The following is a 24612-nucleotide window of genomic DNA, read 5'->3' as shown; positions in this document are numbered from 1 at the left end:
GAGAAAATAACCGGGAAAGGTGAAGAAGCTCATAAAAAATTATGTAATTAAAATGGTAAAATGGTGAATATGATGAAGTGAATCTAAGAAAATTTGTTGTACAAATTATGGTGCTTTCTTCGTCCACTATCCTACTATATAAAAGGGACTAAATTCAAGGCTTTTGAGACTATCCACCTCAGCCAAAATATTCTCATCCAAAAAGAATTAAAAATAAATGTCATTTAGAAGATAATTAACTAATATAAAACTTTTGATATTTCTAAAAATTTCAAATTTGTAACTGCTAATTTATTAATAGAATCATATATCTATATTGAATTATGTTCTATTTTTAATCGTTACTTTAAGAGTAAATAAATTATTAATTTATAATATATATATAGTTTATAACTTTATATTGTAGTTATAAATAAAGAGAAAATAACCGGGAAAGGTGAAGAAGCTCATATAAAATTATGTAATTAAAATGGTATAATGGTGAATATGAAGAAGTGAATCTAAGAAAATTTATTGTACAAATTATGGTGCTTTTTTCGTCCACTATAATGATTTAAAATAATATATATTCATATAAATAAGTCAATATTTGTTGTTTTTTTTGTAAGATGTTAAGATTATCATTTTCTGAAATGTTACACTGATCCAAAGAGATTAGTTTGTGGAGCTAACCAAACGAGGATTATAGTGTTTACTTTGGAAAAAGTAATAGGTTGAACGATAGATGGCGTGCGTGTTTTTTCACATGGAAATCTGCACATATATTAAAATTGTAAGGTTTGAATCATAGAGAAAATATAGTGTATATGACTGAAGTTGATTCATTCCGAAACTAAAGATAGCTAAAATTCTTCTTTGTCAAAATGCATAGATGTGAATCTTATATGAATAGAGTTTTCAATTGCTTATAGCAGTGTAATAAATTCCGTGTGTAAAGAAAAAAAAATGTTATATAAGTGAAAACAAAAATTATGATTTTTTTCTTGTGCCTATAGGCTCTTCGCAATTTGAAGAAGAAAGAACATATTGTGTGAAAATCTTTGGCTCGGTCAAATTTTATCGAGTTGTTTATAAAACTGTTGTTATATGATTCATGTAAATTTTCAGTGTTGATTTAAAAGCCCAAGAAAACTCATCTATACTAACTTTTTGATTTTTTCTGTGATTTAAATTTAAAAAAGATAAAACTTTCGATAAGTTATGTAAACTCAGAACAAGTATTTAACTTTAGAAAGCATTTACATGTTTCAGACTTATAATATATACATATATAATGTTTAAAATTATGTATATAAAACCTGTATAAAATGTGCTTAAATATGTTTCTCTTCTTTAATGTGTTAATTGTACTATATATAACATTATTTTAAAATTTCAAAAAGTTTATGTCACATACAAAAACCATCAATAAAAAATATAATTCTCCATCTACAACCAGAAAAAAGAAAAACTATAAACATATAAATTTAAATTAAGAAAAACTAACATTGGAAAAACAAAAAATTAATGTAAAAGAAACAAACCGACAAATAATATTATAAATAAAATAAATTTATAAGACACAATCCGCGCGAAGCGCGGAAAAAATCTCTAGTATTTTATAATAATGAAGTTAATCCAAATGGGGAGAAGAGGGAAAGGCATAATGGAAAGAAAATAGAAAATAAGTTTTACATTGACTTGGGCGTTTCCAATACATATAGCAATAAATATATGTCTTCCACCTCTGATAATTTTTAGAACCAGAAAACACCTCTTCTTCTCTCTTCAAAATCAAAACTAATATTCCTCAAACAAAACACAGAGTAGCTATAAGGACCGAGAGAGATCGTAGAGAGATGGGAAGGGCTCCATGTTGTGACAAAGCAAACGTCAAGAGAGGTCCATGGTCTCCTGAAGAAGATGCAAAGCTTAAAGATTACATAGAGAAACAAGGCACTGGTGGCAACTGGATTGCTCTCCCTCACAAAGCTGGTATATGTTTATATCTCATGATTCGAATGGGTTGATTTATTGGAGACTTTTTTTGTATGATTGTCTCTTTGGATTTTAAACCCATGGTGGCTCTTGGCTGATTTTTTTTTTATATAATATGATGATTAAAGGTTTAAGAAGATGTGGGAAGAGTTGTAGACTGAGGTGGTTAAACTATTTGAGGCCAAACATAAGACATGGAGATTTCTCTGAGGAAGAAGACAAGATTATCTTCAGCCTCTTTTCCTCCATTGGAAGCAGGTTAAAAATGTCTAGCTTCAACATTTAGTACAAAAAACTGATATGGTTCCAATATTAATAAGTTTGGTTGACATATCTTATCTTATTATGTAAAATGACAACTCTTGTTAAAATTATGGGAAAGAAATGGAGACCTTAAGCGGGTATCAAAAAGCAAGAGACTTTGCATGTTTGAAGGAAATTTTAATCTCTTTTTCTTCTTATGAAAAATAATTGGTTTTAGCTTTTGCATGCCCACATTTAGTGCAGTATAATTGCCTCCTTTTGAGGGTATATCTTTAGTTCATAATCTAGGAAAACAGATGGGAAAAAATTCACTTTGACAACTACTGAAGAAAAAATTAAGCGATAAAGTATATTTTTTATTTAATTATTGTGGTTACATAAAGGAGTAAATCATGTTGATAATGCAGGTGGTCAGTAATTGCAGCTCACCTGCATGGTAGAACTGATAACGACATCAAGAACTATTGGAACACTAAGCTCAAGAAGAAGCTCATTGCCACTATGGCTCCTCCACCACCTCATCATCTCTTAGCCATTGCCTCATCATCATCATCACCATCATCATCACACTACAACATGACCAATAGTCTTCCTCCGTATAACCCATCAATATCTACAAATGAGCTGTTAACACCTCATCAGGAGATGATGATGACAATGATGGACCAACAACAACAACAACTATTATACCAAGAAGCCGTGGACAGTTTGGTAAATTCTCCAAATAGCAACAAGCTTATAATGAGCCATCAAGAAGACAGCCGGGAGCAAAGTACAAACAAAGGAATAATGTTGTTGAGTGATGTAAGAAGTGGGTCAAGTACAACAAGTACAGTAACAAGAGTGAAGATGGAACAACATGATCATCATCATGAAGAGAGATCAATGGAAGATTATGGAATGGAGGAGATCAATCACTTAATAAATAGTAGTTGTACGAGTAGTAGTAGCAACAGCTTGTGGTTTGATGAAAACAAGACCGATGATACGTTCATGTTGTACTATTGATCTCTCTTACCAACATTGACTCACTTCATCTCTTTTCTCTTAAAATTAAAAATAAATAATTGATTACTTGCTTTCTAAAGAGGATTTTAAAATGTTATTCATTAGTTCCAATTTATAATTTATTATGAATTGCCTTTATGTTTTGTCAAACATGTAGCTGTTAAATGTGATTCTTTTAGTGATCAAGAAAGAATTGTGCCAAACAGATCGATTTCTGTATACAGCCAATATTCTTATGATAATTAAGCTACAGTTACATGTTTACCTTTTTGTCTCTTAATAATACGATCGATGCATTAATAGAGAGATAAGGTTTGGATTTATCAGCCTGTAGCAATTGTAACCAAGTGGGTACATTATATGACTCAAGCTTCGGGACTTAAAAGCTAATATGGAGATTACATGTTGTTTACCATGAAATTTTCTTATGGTATCTAGTACCTACTTTGAAAAAGAGACACAAAAATCTGCTCATATCATAATAATCTCACCCCCTTTTGCAAATATTAATCTTAGATTATTTTCCATTTTTGTGATATATATATATCCTTAGACTATATATATTAGCTTTGAGATTTCTTACAAAATGGAAGTCTCAAAATACGCACGAACTTAGAACCAATGATGGTTTGTTGTTCGAACTTGGTTTTATCACCACCACCCACAACACTATTAAGGGATGTCAATCTCAAGGTTAGTTCCAGTTCGATGAGCAATAAGTCAACATATATGTCAATTTGTTTGCTTACCAAATAACTACTTTTTACAGAATCAATCAAACAACTTTGTTAAAACAAATTTCAAAATATTACAGCTTTTTACCAATAACGACTATCTATCCACATCAAATCAATATAATGAATCTAGCAAAATAAACTTTTCAAATAATTTCCAACTAGTCCGCGAACATACTAAAAGAGATATGAAGAGTCTGTGAACAGTTGTGCAAACAACATGAGATGATTTATGATTATGTATGTTAGTATGCCATATTATATATATGGATACACTTGTTATTAGTTTAACTTAGTTTATTATCATTTTACAGCTATCAGATGATAACATTTTATTGTAAGGTATAATTTCGCTTTATAAAATATCAGTGTATTTGGTATGCTACTTTGTATTGTTCCTCTCACCCTCATTAGGCAATCTCAAATCTTATCAATAAACACAAAATAAAACACATGCAAACACTATTCCCACTTGTATTTCTTTAATGTGATACTTTTTTTTAGTTTCACGCTCTCTGCTTATCAAAGACCAACTATATATATGTGTGTTATAATCATATCCCTCATCATCATCTATCATATAGGGGATTTGAAATTTATATGCACGCCAAAAATGTCTAAATCACACTAATTTAAAAATTACAGACTTTAAGAGGTAAATCATATTCCTCCATCGAAACTGGTCAAAGATATATAGTATGAAAACATTAGAAACACTATATATAAAGACATGTATAAGGTTATATCACCCACTTTAACCGCTGAAAGCTTGGATTATATCATCCAAATCTAATACCAAAGAAAAAAAAATTAGATCAACATAACTACAGATAAAGAAGAATGCCCTTTTAAGTTTCAAGATAAAGAAGAGGAATATCCGTTTTTTTTTTTAACTACAGATAAAGAAAGTAAACCATTAGTATTTTCGTACACATGAATAGTATAAATAAAGTTATCCGTCACATTTGTTTTCTTACTCGACCGACGACTTAGAAGAAAACAAAAGAATCTTCACTATTGTTTATTGAAAATTCTCACTAACGTATATACTTTGTGCATGCATCATTACAGATGTGTTATTTTAAATAGTCTGCATTAAGGGAATCAGGCATGAGGAAAGAATGTCTTCTTTGAGTGGAGAGGAAACTGACAAAAATGCGACACTACTGCCTCTCTGTAAAAGATATCTATCAATAAATCATTGAATTATTCAAACACTAATAGACCGACTGATGAATATTAGTGAAAAGAATGTTAGGGCTACAATTAAATTAGTAAGATTGGAATTAAGATACAAGGAATAAAGTAAATAATCTAGTAAATACAAAAACTAAGGTTTATTAAGGAGACTGTATGTTTGAACTTTGACTATTTGCAGTTATCATGAATAGCAAGAGAGATCAGCGTGATAACAGAGCTGAAGCTGAGTCAATTTAGGAAGAATGACCAAAAGTTAAATTATTCATTTGTTCAGAAATCAAAGGTTTCGGCATAACTACAATGATCATAAAAAACTTTGTTCATATGTGCAAAAGCTTGGGCAAAATGTGTATGATACTTGAATTTTCAATAGATATTTTAGAACTTTGGTTTGCCCGCCCCTTTATTCAATTAATGAAATAAAAATCTACACTAACATCGGAAAGAAGAACGTCTAAAATGGACTAAACCCCAAAATAGAGGCTAATGATGGAAAGCTTGTTGTCATAACAGGTGTTAGAATCTCTCGTTGGTATCAAACCAGTTCATTCTCACAGCCAGCTTGCCTCTTTCTGTTCTAGCCACTTAACCAATACATACACAATCCTTCAAGTCTGTTGGTTGTAGAATCTCCCATTGGTAAGAAAATGGTTTATCAATGAATCAGTAAAGTAAATGGAGACATAATTTGACAAACTCAAACTTGATGAACTATATAAGATGCGGGAATTGTCTTTGTAAGAGACAAACCAAAACCAAAAAAAAAAATGCATAGGATCAAGCCACATAACTCTCTACATACAATCTGTGTAACTACATCGTGTTCCAATTTCCTTAGATTCAGCGTGTCCATTTAATGAACAGATACAATATGACAATCGTCGCGATCATACCAGCGTACTTGATCCAAGTGTCAACGCGATTGCGCCTCTCAATGAGCCTGAGTACAGAGTTGGAGAGCCCTACTGTGTTCAGAACATCCAAAGCTTTACGCTGTGCCCTCTGTGAATTCCAAAACAACAATGTTAAATACCAATGCAGATTATCAAAGCGTTGGGTTAGAGGAATTACCTTCAAACGATCCCTTTGCTCAGCATACTTGGCGAGGATGGCAACTCCACTTGAAAACGAATCTTCTAGCAATCTCTTAGAGTTCTTCACAGAGTTCATCGCTTGAGCCTCGTCATCAAATATCTGCAAGATGTGTGCTCCTTCTCCGCTCCCTCTGTTCAACAAATCCGCCCTCTCTTTCGCTTCAGTCATCTTCCTCTGATTCCTCCACATGTATTTCTCCAGACTTTTGTTCAAATACTCAGCCTCTTCTCCAACTTGTTCCGTCTTTCTGCAAATTCGCTTGATGATATCAACAAAGCATAGAAGAATCTAATGAAACTAACCAATTCCTAATTTGATCATCTCAGATCACCAATGACTAATTCGTTAATGCAAAGTCCTTGATCTAAGATTCTCCGATAACTCTAATCAATCTCGAGATTCGATTTTTTGAAATCAGGGATTGATCACCTTCTCCAGAGATCGCGCTGGGATTTAACGGAGATTGAGCGCCAGAGACCATCCATGCTGGCGCATAGAGACTGGACCTCGGTGATGTCGCGTTTCACGGAGGAGGTGAGATCGGAAGAATCCACGAGAGAAGCGGATTCGAACCTCTCCAGCCTCTCGATCCCGTCGCGAGCCCTGAGGAGAATCTTTTTCGCGCTGCTGTATGCCTCCGATAAGGTTCCGCCTCCTCCGACGACTCCAGACGCCATTGTTTACGACTCTAATCGTAGATCTTCTCGTCGACGAAGCGTTCTCTAGAATCAGAGATGCAGACGAAGAAGAAGAAGAAGATTCTTAACTCTTAAGGCTTGTGTTGTGGGCCTTTAAATAATTCTCTTCTGTAAAGCCCATCTAATGATTTATGGGCCTTTAAATAATTCTCTTTTGTTAGGCCCATCTAATGTTCGGCCTTTAATTTGTTTCTGACTGTGCTGGAGCTGGCAAGACTTTAGCCCAAGCGGGTGCGGTTAAAGCTCGGTTAGCCATAGTACCTCAAGAACCGTGATTATTCTGAACCACGATACGGACACGAATGTGCCACCGAAGCAGAGATCATACAAGCTGCGACACTAGCCAACACCCACAAGTTCCATATCCTCACTATCCGACGGTTACAAAACATATGTAGGAGAGCGAGGTGTCCAACTCTCAGGAGGATAGCTATCGCACGTGCACTCGTGAGATCATGCTTTTTGAGGAGGGTACAAGCGCTCTTGATGCAGTGTCAGAGAGGTCGGTGCAAGAAGCGGTGGACCAGGCTTGCTCTGATAGAACGTCTATCTGTCGTGGTGGTTGATAGACGTCATGGTCTAGCTCTAGAGTTAAAGAACATGATGCTTAGCACTTGCTACATTGGTCAGACATCAAACACCAGAACATGTTCTTTTTTACTTATTTTGTAACAACGTTTCAGATTTAATGGTATAGCATTATTATTATTGTGATCTCTAATCTAATTGCTCGCCTCGGTAATATTCACTAATCCATGATCAATCCACAAGCCTTTCTTGTGAAGTAAAGTTGCAAATAATCTCGCAATTGACCATTAGCACTTCAACGTTTGCTAACTTTAAGTTATATCATTGTTAGACAATCAGAAAAAAAAAAAACTTATATCATTAACTTAGGAGTTGTACTAAGGACCATCTTACAACAACAATCCACAGGTTCCATTCACTGTGAACTGTTAAGAAAAGAAAAAAAAAAACTGAAGTAAATTCAAGCAGCCATGAGCTTTGGACCATTGTCTGGCATTCCCATTCCAGCGGCCAAATCAGCATCGAGTTGTGAGTGTGGTGCAGGTCCATTCATTAACTTCACCCTGCAACAATACAAATGGAGAAATCAAATTCACGCACATACACAAGTGATTCAAAACCACATCACTCATTCTCAATTCAAACCACATCAAAGTATTTGTATATTATATAATCAATGAAAGGTGTTTAAAAATAGCAACTGCTCAGAGTATTTTCAGCTTGAAGAAGAGCTTCTCACTTACCGCTTCTTGTGTTTCTTCGTCTTAAAATGATCATCTCTCACCGACACATTACAGAAGTACCGACTGAAACACAGAGACCAGACCAAAGAAAACAATTGAATAGTAGAAACACAGATTCAAACAAAAAAGAAATGAACAATATGGAACACAAAGACAAGAAACATACTCGCAGTGTAAGCAGTAGAACTGTCCCATTCCAGGCAAGTCCTCGCTAAGCTCCAAAGGCTTTGTCTCCGTCTCTGGTTTACGCAGCTCAGTGTACACTAAATCATCTCCTTTGACTTCGAATTTGTCACGACGAGCTGCTTTGTGAGACAAACGCCTCTTCTTCACCTTCCTAGTAGGGCATCTTCCCATCTTTTATATACTCCTGAGTTTGCAGAAATTAAGTGAAATTGAATCATCAATTTGCTATGGATAATCGTAAGAATCTAAAATGGATTTATAAAAGAAAAAACTTACGATTTAGAGTAGAAAACTACACGAGGAGGAGAAGCTGGAGACGACGATGCGGAGGAGAAGCCCTAGAGGAGTCTCACTTTTCATTTTATAAATAAACCTAATTTTGGCGGGTTTGAATGAAACCAAGAGGACTTACGTGAGGCCCATCTTTTGAGTTTTAAAGCTCAAATATTATTTCAGGCCGATGTAAGCCCGCGAAGAGTATTATTAAATCAGTAGGGAGATTAACTCCATATACCCCATACCCCCTTAAATGAATTCTTAGTGCCCCTTCTCTATTCTTCCTACCCTTTTATCCTTGCACTTCCCAAACTAGCCTTTCATTTATTCTCCAATTAAATAAACCAACCATAATTCAACAACCTACATGGCCCACAAAACAACCTTAACCAATCAGATTTCTCCTGACCCACATGTCTCCTTCTTCATCGTACAAGTTTCTTCCTCTCATCCTCCATTAGCGTTTTTTAAAGCTCAAAAATAGGCAATTCAGGTTCGTTTTCGATGATTTTTTTTTGTGATATTACATTTAAAAATCGTGTATATGATGGTTAACGTTAAAAAAGTAAGATTTGATGAAAATTTGAGAGATTAAAAACGATTTCAAAAACTGTGTTTAGGGCTATCGGGTATTTTTAACATCCGTTTTGGATGAATTTTTTTGCTGAAATGTTATTAAAACAAGTGTATATCTCGGCTAGTGTAAAAAAAAAGAAGATCCAATGAAAATTATGAGAGATTTAAAAAGATTTTGAAAACTGTGTTTATAGATTTTGGGTATTTTTATGTGTGTTTCGATGATTTTCTGTGTGTAATTTCATTTAAGATGAATTATACATCATGGTTGATGTAAAATACTAACAATAGGGTCCTAAAAGCGAATTAGTTAGTACAAGGATAAGTTCTGGGTATTACTGGTATAACTAGTTTTACTAAAGAAAAAAGGTTTACTGGAAATACTAGGATTACTATATTGATATTTCTTACTGTGATTTCTAGTATTACTATGTATAGTACTGAATTAAATTAGTATTAGTAAGAGAAGATTGTACGGTGTGATAATTAATTCTAAACATCTTAATAATGAGAATTCTAATGATATTCTATTTTATTTCAGGAAAATGCAAAATCCGAATTGCACAATCATTTGTTTTGATTATGGGGGATATTATATGAAAGATGGGGCTGAAATAAAATGGATCTCGGGAGGTGGTGAAGGAGAAGATGAAATCCACACGATTGTGTTGAGGAAATCAATGGAGGATATCACTTACTATGCTTTGGTTGAGCGTATTTGCAGAAAGATAAGGGTAGATGAATCTAAGGTGCAAGTGAAGATTAGTTACTTTCCAATGGTATTGTATTCGTACAAGCCATCATACATCTGGAATGATGAAGACGTTTTTGGTTATCTACTGCAAGTAAATCATGAGAAGTGTAGAAGTGTTCTACATGTGGAGTTCATCAATGAAAAGTGCAACTTTCAGAAGAGGATGATGAAACTGATAGCTATGTCGGTCTATCTGATAGAGAGGCTACAGAGGCTGGTGATGAGGATGGTACTGAGAATGATGAAACTGATGTCTATGTCGGTCTATCTGATAGAGAGGCTATAGAGGCTGGTGATGAAGATGGTAATGGTGGTGTGCTCACTTTTCACGAAGACATTGAGATGCATGATGGTGTCAATCAGAGACGGGATGATGGTATGGATTTGGTTATAGGTCAAGAATTTATAACCAAGGAGGCAGCAAAAGTTCTTATTCAAGCAGCGTCGTATCAGAAATCTTTTGAATTTGATATAATTAAGTCAGATACTAAGAGATTTGTGGTTAAATGTCGAGGAGCCAAAGATGGGTGCAATTGGTTTGTGCGAGTTGCAATGTTAAAGACGTCAAATATTTGGACGGTTAGAAGTTTCATCAAGCAGCATACATGTTCTGTCGTTACAAGAACACTGCCTGATATAGAGGTTGGTGATGAAGATGGTACTGAGAATGATGCAACTGGTAATGAAGGTACTGGTGGTGTGCTCACTTTTCACGGAGAGATTGAGATGGGTGAGAATGTCACGGAAAGAGATGAGCAAGTGTTTGAAGATACAGAAGTAAGACCAGCAGTTGTCTATCAGCCACGGGATGATGGTACAGGTTTGGTTTTAGGTCAAGAATTTAGAACCAAGGAGGAAGCAAAAGTCCATATTCAGACGGCTTCACATAAGAAATGTTTTGAGTTTGATATAACTAAGTCGGATACTCAGAGATTTGTCGTTAAATGCCGAGGAGCCAAAGACGGTTGCAAGTGGTTTGTGCGAGTTGCAAAGTTAAAGAATACAGATCTTTGGACGGTTAGAAGTTACATCAAGCATCATACATGTTCTGTTGTTACTACAAGAACACTGCCTAATAGAAGGAAAGGCACATCACAAATCGTTGCATCTGTTTTGGCTCAAGATTATCCTGGTACATTTGACACACCAGTTCCCAAAGTTCTGATCGATTTGGTTCATCGAAAGGTTGGTGTGCATGTTTCATACACCTCAGCATGGAGAGGAAAAAGAGAAGCTGCTAATGAAGTGCGAGGAAGTCCAGAAGAGAGTTTTACTTTATTATACTGTTATATGCACATGCTGGAGCAGACAAATTTGGCACAAGAACTCGTGTGGTAGTGGATGAGGCCAACAAATTTAAGTATCTGTTTTTTGCCCTGGGAGCTAGCATAGAAGGGTTCAGTGCGATGAGGAAAGTCCTCATTGTGGATGGAACACACCTGAAGAATGTTTATGGTGGAGTTCTCCTTGTTGCGACTGCTCAGGATCCTGATCATCACCACTACCCAATTGCGTTTGGTGTAGCAGATGGTGAGAATGATGAAAGCTGGATATGGTTTATGGAACAGTTGAAATCAGTGATATCTGATGTCCCGGGATTGGTATTTCTTTCAGATAGAAACAAAAGCTTGATCAAGTCAGTACGTCTAGTGTTCCCTGAGGCCGAACATGGGTATTGTATATGGCATTTGTCTCAGAATGTTAAAGCCCACGTCCATAACAACAAAGATACTTGTGCAAGCAAGTTTAGAGACTGCGCACACGCTTATACGGAGGCTGAGTTCAAGTACCAATATCACGCTTTTCGCCGGAGGTATCCTAGTGCAGCAGCGTATCTTGACAAAAGTGTTGAAGAGAAGAAGTGGGCTAGATGTTACTTCAGAGGAGATAGGTACAATGTTGACACCACCAATTCAGTAGAATCTTTTAATGGTGTTATCAAGGAAGCGAGAAAGTATACCTTACTACCAATGTTTGATGTTATCATTGCGAAAATGTCTGAATGGTTTAACAACCATAGGAAGGAGGTAGCTGAAATACCATACACACTGAAGCTTGTGCCTATTTTGGAAACCGAAATGTCTAAAAGATGTGTTGATGCGGGATTTCTTACAATTGACGAACTAAACAGCTTCCATCTTGAGTACAGTGTGCATGGTACTGACGGCAAGGTTTATACTGTTGACATGGCTAGGAATACTTGCAGTTGTGAGCAATTTGATAAAGACAAATACCCTTGTGTGCATGGAGTGGCTGCTGCCACATTCATGTCTAAGGCAGCGGGAAGGGAACTTCATCTATCTGAGTATTGTTCAAAATACTATTTGGTGGAGCAATGGGCCTTGGCTTATCACAGGACCATATATCCTGTTCCTCATATGTCTGATTGGGTTATACCAGAAGATGTTAAAGCAAAGAAAATATATAGATTAGACTATTTTTGTTAATTATTTTCAATATTTTAAGAAAATCTTAACGGTTTCCCCAAAAACTTCCTTAACTTTCAATGTTAGTATGTGAATGGTAGAGAATATAGTAAGGAGAATTTAACAAAATACATATTTTTGGTATATTGTTTATGTAAATATCTTCTATGACGATAATAATAGGGAAATGTCTTTGGTTCTACTACCAAACATTTATCTCGGAGATGGTTTTACTAGAAAAACGTAAAAATTGCAAAAGTCTTACTATGTGTATGGTAGTATTACTACCACCTTGAGGATTACCATAGGTATTATTAAGTGTTAAAAATAATATTTTGATATTTATGACGGCTGCACGTTTTACATGTGAAATGCATTTTTTAATTCTTTTTTAAATAATATTTTTTCATTTTTAGTGTTTTACATGTGTTTACTAGTTTTTGGTATATCTTTTTTCCTTTTTTTGTGCTTTTGAGGCGTAAGAAACCGAGTAATTCTAGTTATCCATCTTACTCGTTTTTGGACATAGTAACACTTGTAAATCTAGTTTTCCATACCTGTTTCAAACATCCAAATTATGAAGTTCAAACATTCTACTACCAAGTTTCAAACATCCAAAATACTTAACATCCCAAATACATAAAAGCCAAAATACATATCATCCCAAATACATAAAAGCCTAAGGCTTTGTTTTACGCTTCTTCCCCTCCGTGAAAGGAGTCTGCACCCACTGTGATTTCCTCTTTGGTCTGCCACTCTTCTTAGGTGCAGCAACAACGACATTCTCCTTGCACCTATACATGATCCAAGGACTCGGTGCTTCCTTGTAAACGACCATGATCCACCTTTGCTTTTCTTCCTCACTGTATTCCTCAACAACTTCCTCAGCATGTTCCTTCACAACCTCTTCCTTTTTTTTCTCTTCATCCGCAACTTTCTCCCTGCTTTTTTCCTCTGTTTCCACAGCCTCTTTCTTTTGTTTCTCTTCTTCCACAACTTTCTCACCTTTTCCAGGTTCATCCTCCATACGCCTAATTATTGGTCTCCTTGCAGCCATTGCCTTAGTCCTACCACGTGGCGGTGTTGGAGTTCCCGCTGACTGACTCCCACGTGGTGGTGTTGGAGTTTCACCGGTTCTGTTTGTCTCAACCCGAGGCTCATTGTCATCATCTTTGGGAGTTCCCTCTGACTGACTCCCATGTGGTGGTGTTGGAGTTTCACCGGTTCTGTTCGTCTCAACCCGAGGCTCATTGTCATCATCTTTGGGAGTTCCCTCTGTCTGATTCCCACGTGGTGGTGTCGGAGTTCCTTTTTCTATCTCTGTCTCCCGTGCCTCAGATTCCACCTCCTCAGTCTCATTTTTTCTCCTTTTCTTTCTCCCTGGTTTCAGACTCTTTTCCTTCAACTTCTTCTTCTTCATCCTCTTTTCCTTCAACTTCTTCTTCTTGATCCTCTTTCCCTCCAACCTCTACTTGATCATCTTCCCCTTCAGCCTCAGATTCCACCACTTTTTCTTCATCTTTCTCATCATTGTTCTCATTCTCTTCCTCACTGGTTTCAGCCTCTTTCTCTTCACTTTCTTCTTCATCATGTTTCCCTCCAATCTTTTCTTCATTCGCAATTTCCTTCCACAATTTAGCAGCTTGTCTTCTACTTCTCTCCTTCATTTGCTTCAACTCTTCACTTTCACTCTCACTGTCTTCTTCCTCATCAGCCTCACTATTTTCCTTCTCTTTCTCACCCTCTTGCTGAGCATTGTCATCAGCCTCTTTCTCACCCTCTTCCTCAGTATTCTCGATGTTATCCTTTTCTTTCCCAGCCTCGTGCTCAGCATTAGCTTTCTCCTTCTCAGAACAAGCTTTGTCCTTCTCTTCATATGTATCATTGTCCCACTGTCGAAAATCCATGTCTTCACCATGACTCGGCTCCACTTTACTCTCAATAGAAGTTAGCCTGTCTTCTATTTTCTTAGCCCTTCTTCTCAAAAGCCGCTGGTTCTTTTCAAGAACACTCATCCTTGAGCTTTGAGACTCCAACATTGTCTCCACCGTGACGTGAAGTCCAGCAAATCTTTCTCCCATGAACTCCAAAATCCTCTCTTCCAGACCTTGCAACCTCGAATCTAATCCAGAATTAGAGGATGATCCTTCTGCAAACGTCACCTTCTCTTTGTCTTTCTTTTTTGGCAACACTCCTCGTGCAGCTTGATCCAACTCATATAGCTCTTCCCACCAAATATTCTTCTGCTTCACATTTAACCAGTAGTTCCAAGTATCACTTGGGCTGCCCTGACGGTCATACTCTCACTCCTCATCAATGATACGAGCCAGCATAATTTGCTCACCAATAGTTGGAACTAAGACACTGTTGATAACATGAAAATAAAACAAAAGTTAGCTCAAATGAGTTTTTTGTTCTACTAGCTTCTACTATACATATATACATGTACCTTTGTTTCTCCAACCGCAGCATATATGTCTTCCAAAGGATAACCCCTAAGACTGGACTTTGTAAACCGGCTCTTACACATCCTTGGACATTCTTCACTGGCGTCCTCTGAATAGATTCTAAACGTCTTCCCCAGATGCGGAATACACTCAAAAGCCAGAACCTAGAAAATCCATTGTTACAGTGTCAAATTTGAATTATAAAACAATTAAAAATTTTCTAAACTATATGCTTTACCTCTAAAGGGATGATGAAACCAGGAAAGGCGCATGCCTCTTTCACTTCACCCTTCAGATGGTTCATCACGTGCTTAATCTCCTTTATTGCATCCTCAAACGTTAGACGACCCCAGGGAAATGATCTGCAAGCATCTAAATCGTCCATCATCCTTAATATGAAGTCGTCTAAATTTCCAGCATCCTTCGGCTTTCCTCTGATAACCCGACCAAGAAAAAACAAGACTGTCATCTTCAATCTGTCTGGACGCGGCGGCATAGAAAACATCTTCTGCTTCACATCAGTGATGGTGATCTTCTTTCTGTCATGGAAGTAATAATCCACAAACTTATAACCTCCCAACTTCTCATAGTTTGGTGGATAATCACCGCAGTCTAACCCAGAGATGAGGGCATGCTCCCTCATAGAATAGCGGATGGGTACACCATTAACCGCAAACCATGCAACATCATCTTCTGGAGTACAAATGGTGCGCAATAGTAACATCCACATCCCCTGAAGCTTCAGGTTATCTTCGTCTGGCATGTGGAAGAAATGTCGAAACTGAGGATGGCTTGTGAACCACGCAGCCTCAGGCTTATCCCTGATGAGCTTTACTGTCCTGGTCACGAAGCACTTAGTTTGTATCTTCGAACTCTGGGGGAACTCGCTGCTTTTGAAGTAGAACTCAAGGGGTTGATTCGGTTGCATTTCCTGCAATCAAAATAAATTTATACATGTTAGTAATGCTAGTAATACAAAAAGTACTTGTACTACTGCTAATTACTACTCAGCATTTCTCACAAACAATAACAATGAATACAAAATATATACCTCTCTTTCAGACCCCTCCCTATCGGACCCCTTTCTTTCGGACTCATCTGAGACTGAGAGCGATTCTACACTCGGTGCTCTCGCTGGCTCTCTCACTGGCCTACTCTTCTTACTCTTCTTACTGCTTTTCTTGCTCTTCTGAACTCTCGGTTCTGGTTTTTTTGCAGCCGAGTCCGGTTTCCTGACTCTAAGAGACTGACGACGACTTTCATTGGGGACTACCTTTTGATTTTTCTTCATAATTTTCCTGTACAAGACATTACAACACTCAATCACTCTAAATTCAAATCGCAAAACAACAACACAACATCAACTAAGTTTCCCCAATACAATTTTATTAACAAAAATTAAATACAATTTATAACTCAAATCGGAAACAATAGATTCGATGTAATATATACCTAAACAATAGATTTACCAAGTTCTTATCCAATTTCAAAGCCAATATCTAAACATAAGACACATTCAAAGTTTTCCCCAAATTTGTTTTCAAATCTACATACAAATTCGACCAAATAACAACAAAATAAAGGGAAACTAATCACTTACCACAAGGAACGAAGATGGAGCCTCGATTTCGACAAAGGAGGATGAAGAAATGAAGCGGTCTCGACTTTAGGGTTTCAGACAAGAGAGACAAAGAGATAGTTGAGACACGAACCACCAAGGAAGAACGAAGATGGATTTTCGATTTAGATGGAAAACAAACAAGAAAGAACGAAAATGGATACTCTACGATTTCAATCTTCGATTTTGCAATAGAGAGTGTCGCAAGGGGAGGGTTGGGAGATTTTGCAATAGAGAGTGTCGCAAGACAGACCCGATGATTGAAAATTTTGGAGAAGAGAATGTTGAGTAATTCAAAACGACATCGTTTTGGTTTAGATGGGTCGGGTTTTAGGGTTTGTATTGTATGGGTCGGATCTTTCTGGTTGGATCTTGTAAATAACTAAATTATTTTAGGGCAATCCGTCTTTAGCCACATTTTCTATTTAAAAAAAATGAAAAAGAAATTATATTATAATAAAGGGATAAATGGGGATTTTTTTGGAGGGTAGAGGGCATATGGAGTTAATCTCCAATCAGTAGCGCTTCTCGTTTAGAGTCCCACATCGGAAAACTGTTGTAAATAAACAGCAGAACTTGCAGTATAAATGCAGGTCTCCTGCTCTCTTGGCTAATCACGCAGCCATGTGGTGAGCACAAAGCGAACTATTCTTTCGCCTTTTACTAAAGAATACCGTGTGCTCTCCATGCTAAGTGGCATACGCCTATTTTTGGAGGGTCCGGCTCCTGAGCTGGCCCAGCAATAATGAGTTTGAAATATTTTTTTACTGGTCGTGATGTGAAATTCTCAACTTAATTGGCTTTGTTCAGTTGTTTGTTTAAGAAATGGACAATTTCAATATGTTTCTTGTTTTCTTGCATATACATTGTGGTTAAGCATTTCTCAGGAATATTATAACACTAAAGTCGATGAGGATAGTATTTGTTCTTTGAAAATGTAATTTTGTCAGAAGAGGTTCATTATCTTTGCTTTGCATTTGTGAATTATTGTATCGAACATTGTAGTAACACTAAACCATTAGATTATGCGTTCATGCTGTCTTCTAGTATATAATGCCTCCTAATATCTGAGTCTAATGGTTTTGGTAAGTGTTTGTTAAGAGTATCAAAACGGATATTATTAGTTTTGGGACAATCATACGAACAAGTTACAATGTCGCTTAAAACCGTAGTTTCTTCAATTGTCTTCTTACGTTAAGACTAATGTTCCTAGTCTAGCTGAAATTACTTGTACAAATGCTACTTACAAGAACCATCTTTTTGTGTACATTATCACATTTCTCTTATTCCGATTTACAGAAAGGCTTACGTAGGCTCATTTGTTGTTCTTAACTTGCGCCTCATTACATTTAAAAGTCCATTTTGAATCGTCGGTTTCTGTTCATGTTGTATGGTGAATTGTTTCATGGTATGTTACTCCTGAACTTCGCCGTTTTGCCCGCTCATTTTCATTCACTTATGTTATACTTTTTCGGTTTAGGACTCAGTGAAAAGAATAAAGATCGATGATACTTTAATTAAATAATATCGAACTAGATGACATTCTAATGACATTCGTTCCTATGTGATTCAGTAGATGAGCCTTTTTCAGTTTAGATTTTTTCGTTTTCCACTTTTTGTCAGCAAGATGAGTGATTCCACAATTGATTTATAGTAATCTAAAAGTAAGACACACGCATTATTTTGCACCGGTGGAAGTGTATTCGGATCTCAATTAAGGTTAGTTTACCCTTTTTTCTAAAGAACTACGGGAATCGTATTAAGCTATAGATATACAAACTTAACTAGATAGTAACCCGCGCTTTGCGCGGGATAAGATGTCTATATTAATGTTAAAATTATATATTATGATTATGTATGACATTAAGTATATTTTAAGCGATAGAACTAAATGTATGATTGTTATCAGGGATGAAGCGAGAGATTTTTTATAATGGGTGCACTAATATTAAAATTTGATATATGGTGTTTGCAAGTTTGAGAAGAAGCTTTGAAAAATAATTTTTTTTATATTTCGCCTATCATGTTGTAGTAGTTACGGACTTTGGGATTTAACAAATAAAATTGAAAAAAGGTGGATCAATAACATATTATAAGCAAAACAATAACTGTGTGAAATAAAAAAAAGTATAGCTCCTTTAAATTCAGAAAACATAGTTGCGTAATAAATGAAATTGAGGGTTATTCGACCATCAAAATTGTAAAGGTTGTTCCAGATGCGACCAGCACGTGAGACTTGCTGGTGGTTCGTTTCTAGAAGTTTCTTCCCATCTTCAAGGTCGTCTAATGCATAGCTCTCATGGTGGCAAAGGTGGTGGCATTCACATGCTTATATTGCTTAATCGAGAAGACTAATACACTAAGCCGAGACGATTTATAGTGATTCAATCTCATCGAAACAGAGATCACCCCATCGAGTAGTAACAAAACACAATGCGACACATTTATCTAGAAATAGATTCTCAACGTCCTCTTTCAGCAATGAAAGGCGGTTCTCAAGAACGTGAGTGCTCTGCTAAATGCATGAAGGCAGGTACGAAGAAAATGGTTTTTTAATTGATACATGGCATCGTACTAAAGTTTCATTGCTTTGTCGTCTCTACGGATCTGTCGACTTAGTGACAATAGATCAGATGGGTTACCGTTTTTAACAGAAACATATAGAGGAATAAGGAAGCTTTATTGATGCTATGATTATATTGAAAGGATTGATAAATCAACTAATCGAATTTGAAGCTGAAGGTTTATCACGTAAAAGTGTTCGTCGAGAAAAGTGTAGATGGTATGAAGTTCTTTTAAAGGAATGTTAGTGTGAACACATTAAATTCACTGTTTTGGTGAGAAACGTTCTCTGCATGACACCTAAGCGTTTTACTAAATAAAAGCTTCTCGTGAAGCCACGTCACCACGTCATAATCCTTATCAATAACTTTTAAGGTAAGTTTTAAAAATGCTTCTCCTTTAATATATAGGGGATCTCACGTTTAATATTGTTAATCGTTAACTTTATGAAGTAGAAAAGTTTATATAAGAGAAAAAAGAAAGTTATAAAAAAAAAAGAAGTTATCAATCAAACTATATATCTCATCGTAAAATAATATGTGCCCACCTCAGACATTACGTCATCTAATAGGGACCAAATGAAAAATTCAACAAACACACAATAAAATTAAAACCTGATGTTGACAAAATGGACCCGTAAAAGGAGGAACGGAACGCAAATACGCAACTCTTTGAGACATTTTTTCACCATTTGTCACCTTGTTTCTTTTTACTGTTGTTCCAGTTGAAAAGTTATAGTACTGTAGTTAGGTTTACTCACAGAATTCAAAAAGTAAATATGGCCGTTCCTCGTGTCTTTGTCTCTGTTACGCTGCCCACGTTTTTATTGTATATCAAGTGCTTAGCTGCTTCCATCATTCTATAGAGATGAGATACAAATCCAAGTGACTTTATCAAATCAATAATTGCTCTACGATGGACCAAACTAATTATTTTGTAAAAATGAAAACATTAATTATATATGCTATAAGAGCATCTCCAAAAATAAACTCTATTTTGAAGTTCTCAAAACTCTATATTTGAAGTTTCAATGTATTTTCTCCAAAAGTAAAACTTCAAACCTAACTTCAAAATTATTTATATTTATCATAGTTGATGTAAATTCGTAAACTCTATATTTGGAGCAAATTTACCAGACTATTAGTGTTGTTATAATATTTAAATTTGAGTAATAATTATGTTTTCATGTGTCTTTTTAATAAGTTTTTATTATGGTTTTTTGTAATATTCTTGTTGTTTAATTCTAGTTTTAACATATTATAAATCTTTTTTAAATTTTTTATTTAATTTCACGTGTAAAACTTAAATTTATAAAACAAATTTAAAATATTTATGAGATATAAATTTTTTAAGGATTAAAACAATAGACAAAAAAATATTTAAGAATTATAAATATAATTTATAATTATAAGGACCAAAATGCAAATAAAAAAATGAAACTTCAAATTTGAAGTTTTAAAAAGTGAAACTCTATATTTAGAGTTTCACTCTTCAAAACTTCAAATTTAAAACTTTGAAGTTTCTTTTTGGAGAACAAAAAACTCTATATTTGGAGTTATAGAGTTTTTTTTGGAGATGCTCTAAGTGCTGTACGAATTGAGTAAAGTAGTGTATACGCATTGGGCAGGTGAAACGAATAGTATATGAAAACACAACGTGGAGATTACATTCTTAATACATATATACAATTTTCATCGAAATATGCATATAAATATATAGATATTAATTCATGCACATTCTTTTTAGGCAATTTACAAATATATGCATGTTACACACAGATCTATAATTTTTTTATGTACTAGTACAAAGTATACAAATAGGTCAAACTACTTGACAAATTACAACCATGTGCGTTTGTTTCTCCTTGTATTGTAAAATATAAATATGATAAGAGTAAAATGAGCTTATTCCAAAATACCACACATATATATTATAAAAAGTAGCCAAAATTTAAAGAATGAAATGGATTTAATAGTAAACGATTATGTTATTTTTATTATATAAGTATTGTAAACTTTTGAAGTGGTAAAGCTATTTTATTTTCTACAGAATTTACAAACTAATGTGGATTTCTGAAAAGATATTATATATACTTCATTCTATAACAACTGTAAATATTTGGAAAATTAGAAATACCTCAAAAAGAATGCGTGGCTGCTTCAATAGAAAACATAAAAAGAGAGGCTCCACCAACTTCACTTAGAACAAGACAAGACTATACAATTTTAAGAATCAATATCTTGAGTACCATCTTGTAATCATGTTAATGATGAAGAAAGAAAACAAAAACATATTGATTTAGCCTTTATGTAATGTATAATAATTTAGTTCAATAATTCGTTTATGAATTGTAACTCCCTAAACTATCGGTTTTATACTAGATTAGTTAAATAATTTATACTGTATATTTTGATGATATAACATATAAACAAAATGTATTGCTCGTATAGTTACTCCTCTCTTGTTTCCACATGAATTATAATATGTTATGCTTTTAGTGAACTTATTTTTATGATTTGAATATATTTTAAGTATAATTTAACTGTTAACAAAATAACAAAATGACCCCGATACTTCAGATAGGCAAAAACAGCATATACATTTTGCTTATGTGATTAGTTCACATTTAAGACCGTAATTTCTAACTGAAGTTTGTTTCTTATAATAAGGCAGTATATAAATTCGTGTGACACTGGTTGACTGTGTATATATATATTACCTTGAATTGATTCAGACGATTCAGCTAATCTAGACTCTAGTCTTGTAGTAGTCAAAGCTGAGAAATGATACCCTTTTTGTTTTCAAAAGCAATAGAGTACATGACTAATCAATTGATGTTTCGTGAAACCTAAATTTTTTTAAAAAATTAATCAATCTCTTCAGAAACTAGGTGCCTTCGTGTCTCGTACCGTCACTTGTGTTGAACCGGCGTCAAACGCCCACTCTCGCTGACCTCACCCATAACAAATACACACATTATATCAGATATATATGAAACCTTATAATATTCAGTAAAATTAACTATCAAATAATATTATCACAACAACCTCCACGCACAAACCAACCCCCCTCTTCTCTATATATACACACATTTGCCTCCACTTCTTCTCGTTCAAACATTACATAATCCTTTGATTAGTATTAAAAAGTATATCCTTATCTTCAACCAAGAATGGGCGAGGTCAGTTGCTTCCGATCTCTTTTGCTTGATTTTGAATTTTTGTTATCCTAACCTTCTTGATGTGTATTATAATTATGTGCATGTAGAAACAAGAAGGTGCCAAGGTTGAACAAGAGAAGAAGGCAGCCACCGTAGTCTCTACTGAGACAACCGACAACAAGCCAAAGAGCGGCGGAGGAGATGCAGCCGCAGCCCCGGCCGTGGCTGCTGCATCTGCCTTTGTCTACAAAGTGGATATGCACTGCGAAGGTTGCGCAAAGAAGATCAAGCGAATGGTGAAGCACTTCGCCGGAGTGAAAGATGTGACGGTGGATATGGGTGGGAACAAGCTCATGGTGGTCGGGAAGATCGATCCGATAAAACTCCAGGAGAAGTTGGAGGAAAGAATGAAGAGAAAGGTGGTACTGGCCAACCCACCGCCACCATCACCGCCGAAAGTAGACGCATCTACCGCCACCAGTGGAGAGAAGAAAGCCGATGGTGTAGATAAGGCGGCTGCTCCTGCTCCTCCACCCCCGGCCGCTCCTAAAGAGGTATATAGATTTAATTGAATAACAATAGACAGACTATGCAAGCAACTTAAAAAGTGTTTTCGTTTTCAAGAAAAAAAACTTTTAAGTGTTTTACAATAGCTAAAACGTAAAACCACTCTTAACACTTTGTCTATGTAACTGATCGAGCTTTAAATTGTTTATGTTCAGAGCTCGGTTGCTTTGAAGATCAGACTTCATTGCGAAGGATGTATTCAGAAAATCAAGAAAATAATATTGAAAATTAAAGGTAATTATTACTAAACAAATGGAAGTTTATTTACTTTTATTCTTAGCTAAGTTAAAGCCAAAAGCAATTTAATTATGCTCATAAATTAATAATATTAATTTGAACAGGCGTCCAAACGGTGGCTATTGATGCAGCCAAAGACATGGTGACCGTGAAAGGCACTATGGATGTTAAAGAACTTGTGCCTCTACTAGCTAAAAAGCTAAAAAGAACGGTTGAGCCTCTTCTTCCGGCTAAAAAAGACGACGGTGCCGCCCCTCCCGCCGCCAAGAAAGAAGTCCCAGCCGCTGGAGCTAACGAAGCAAAGAAGGAAGGAAGTGAAGTCGTAGAGAAGAAGCAAGAGGGTGGCGATAATAAGAAAGAAGTCGGAGAGAAAAAGAAAGAGGCTGGTGACGGTGGAGACAAGAAGAAAGAGGCCGGAGACGGTGAGAAGAAGGAAGGTGGCGGCGTAGGAGGAGGAGTTGCGCCGGTGGCAAAGGTGAATAAAATGGATTATTATGGATACTCATATCCGACGGCTCCAATGTATTGGCAAGAAGGACACGTGTACGGACAGAGTTATTCGATTGAAGGTCAGACTTATCCGATGGGAGGTCAGAGTTATCCAGGTTCAGGATACAATTACTCGAGTGAAAGTTATGTGCCGTACTCGCATCAGAATATGAACACGCCTCCTGGAATGTTCAGCGATGAGAACCCTAATGGCTGCTCTGTTATGTAAACATGCGCTTGAATTGTAGATACACGATACTTAGTCGAACTCGAAACCTAAAATGTGGAACATTCACAAATGGGTAGCTTTAGATAAATTTTTGAAATTTGAGATAAGATCGTTTTTTTTTTGCGTATTAGTTCTTTTAAATATTTAACTAATTAGTTTCCGTTGATCAAAAAAAAATTAATTAGTTTCTTTACTTTCTTTTCTTGTAGGGCAGCAAACAAATAACAAATAAAAACGTAATGTGATTAAAAAAACAAATAAAAACGTAAATGATGTGGAATATAATAGTAAAATTTTGTTCGATAAGGATTATTTTGTTATATATATCTCGATCATTGTTCTTGACGTTTCAAGACGGATTCTGTGGATGTTTTTTTTCTGAATGAAAAATAAGATCACTAGGAAAATTTTTGGTTGATTGATATAATGTTAAAAAGATAAATTCAAATGATTATATTTGTACGAAATCTTGAAAAGATGAACACCAATTAATGATTTTATTTTTGCTGGAAAGCTAACCAAAGCCTATTTTCTCGATCAACCATGATTATTATGATCTCCATGGTAATTATGCTTTACCCTTTATATAAGTAAAGTTTTTCTTTTGTAAACTTATATATAAGTAAAGTTTTTTTTTTTTTTGAATTTTATAAAGTTTTATGTTTATGGCATTGATTGAATCATTAGCCTTCTCTTCAATAATTCGTTAATGTATTACAGAATTGTATAGCTCGGTTGCCAGCTTACTAAACAACTACCATAAGACATTCGTTTTACGTATAGTAAGTTTATTTATATATATATATTTCAACAATATTTTTATGTATTTGATCATTTT

General features: G+C 35.4%; 5 protein-coding genes and 1 non-coding gene across 8 annotated transcripts; 3 read left to right on the top strand and 3 right to left on the bottom strand.

Annotated features, from left to right (window-relative positions):
- Nucleotides 1–1517: 1517 nt before the first annotated feature.
- LOC103867245 (transcription factor RAX2) lies at nucleotides 1518–4710 on the top strand. The gene is made up of 3 exons (XM_009145299.3): nucleotides 1518–1974; nucleotides 2106–2235; nucleotides 2649–4710. Exons 1-3 carry the CDS (start codon nucleotides 1839–1841, stop codon nucleotides 3247–3249), a joined length of 867 nt encoding a protein of 288 aa, XP_009143547.1. The 5' UTR covers nucleotides 1518–1838; the 3' UTR covers nucleotides 3250–4710.
- Nucleotides 4711–5838: 1128 nt separating this feature from the next.
- LOC103867243 (membrin-12) lies at nucleotides 5839–7028 on the bottom strand. The gene is made up of 3 exons (XM_009145298.3): nucleotides 6708–7028; nucleotides 6255–6525; nucleotides 5839–6185 (listed from the first exon to the last, which is right to left on the bottom strand). The coding sequence occupies exons 1-3, from the start codon at nucleotides 6953–6955 to the stop codon at nucleotides 6024–6026; spliced, it is 681 nt and encodes a 226-aa protein (XP_009143546.1). The 5' UTR covers nucleotides 6956–7028; the 3' UTR covers nucleotides 5839–6023.
- Nucleotides 7029–7732: 704 nt separating this feature from the next.
- On the bottom strand, nucleotides 7733–8942 carry LOC103867242 (zinc finger protein 593 homolog). Of its 2 annotated transcripts, XM_033292102.1 has the most exons (5): nucleotides 8710–8942; nucleotides 8414–8617; nucleotides 8248–8310; nucleotides 7944–8067; nucleotides 7733–7908 (listed from the first exon to the last, which is right to left on the bottom strand). In XM_033292102.1, exons 2-4 carry the CDS (start codon nucleotides 8602–8604, stop codon nucleotides 7965–7967), a joined length of 357 nt encoding a protein of 118 aa, XP_033147993.1. In that variant the 5' UTR covers nucleotides 8605–8617; nucleotides 8710–8942; the 3' UTR covers nucleotides 7733–7908; nucleotides 7944–7964. The 2 variants fall into 2 exon arrangements, with proteins under 2 accessions (XP_033147993.1, XP_009143545.1); XM_009145297.3 differs by having other exon boundaries at nucleotides 7832–8067.
- A 4202-nt stretch (nucleotides 8943–13144) lies between these two features.
- Nucleotides 13145–13522, bottom strand: LOC117134115 (inner centromere protein A-like). The gene has a single exon (XM_033291881.1). The coding sequence runs from the start codon at nucleotides 13520–13522 to the stop codon at nucleotides 13145–13147; it is 378 nt and encodes a 125-aa protein (XP_033147772.1).
- A 3628-nt stretch (nucleotides 13523–17150) lies between these two features.
- Nucleotides 17151–17263, top strand: LOC117134480. The gene has a single exon (XR_004458665.1). It is a non-coding gene; the product is annotated as a U5 spliceosomal RNA (small nuclear RNA).
- A 3363-nt stretch (nucleotides 17264–20626) lies between these two features.
- Nucleotides 20627–23933, top strand: LOC103867241 (heavy metal-associated isoprenylated plant protein 5). 2 transcript variants are annotated; one of them, XM_033292376.1, is made up of 5 exons: nucleotides 20627–22273; nucleotides 22360–22806; nucleotides 22975–23053; nucleotides 23161–23417; nucleotides 23469–23933. In XM_033292376.1, exons 1-5 carry the CDS (start codon nucleotides 22265–22267, stop codon nucleotides 23772–23774), a joined length of 1098 nt encoding a protein of 365 aa, XP_033148267.1. In that variant the 5' UTR covers nucleotides 20627–22264; the 3' UTR covers nucleotides 23775–23933. The 2 variants fall into 2 exon arrangements, with proteins under 2 accessions (XP_033148267.1, XP_009143544.1); XM_009145296.3 differs by having other exon boundaries at nucleotides 20636–22273; nucleotides 23161–23933.
- The last annotated feature ends 679 nt before the right edge of the window (nucleotides 23934–24612 follow it).

Source organism: Brassica rapa, chromosome A05 (assembly GCF_000309985.2).
Source record: "Brassica rapa cultivar Chiifu-401-42 chromosome A05, CAAS_Brap_v3.01, whole genome shotgun sequence".
Taxonomy (NCBI): Eukaryota; Viridiplantae; Streptophyta; class Magnoliopsida; order Brassicales; family Brassicaceae; genus Brassica; species Brassica rapa.
This window is presented reverse-complemented; position numbering and strand designations above follow the sequence as displayed.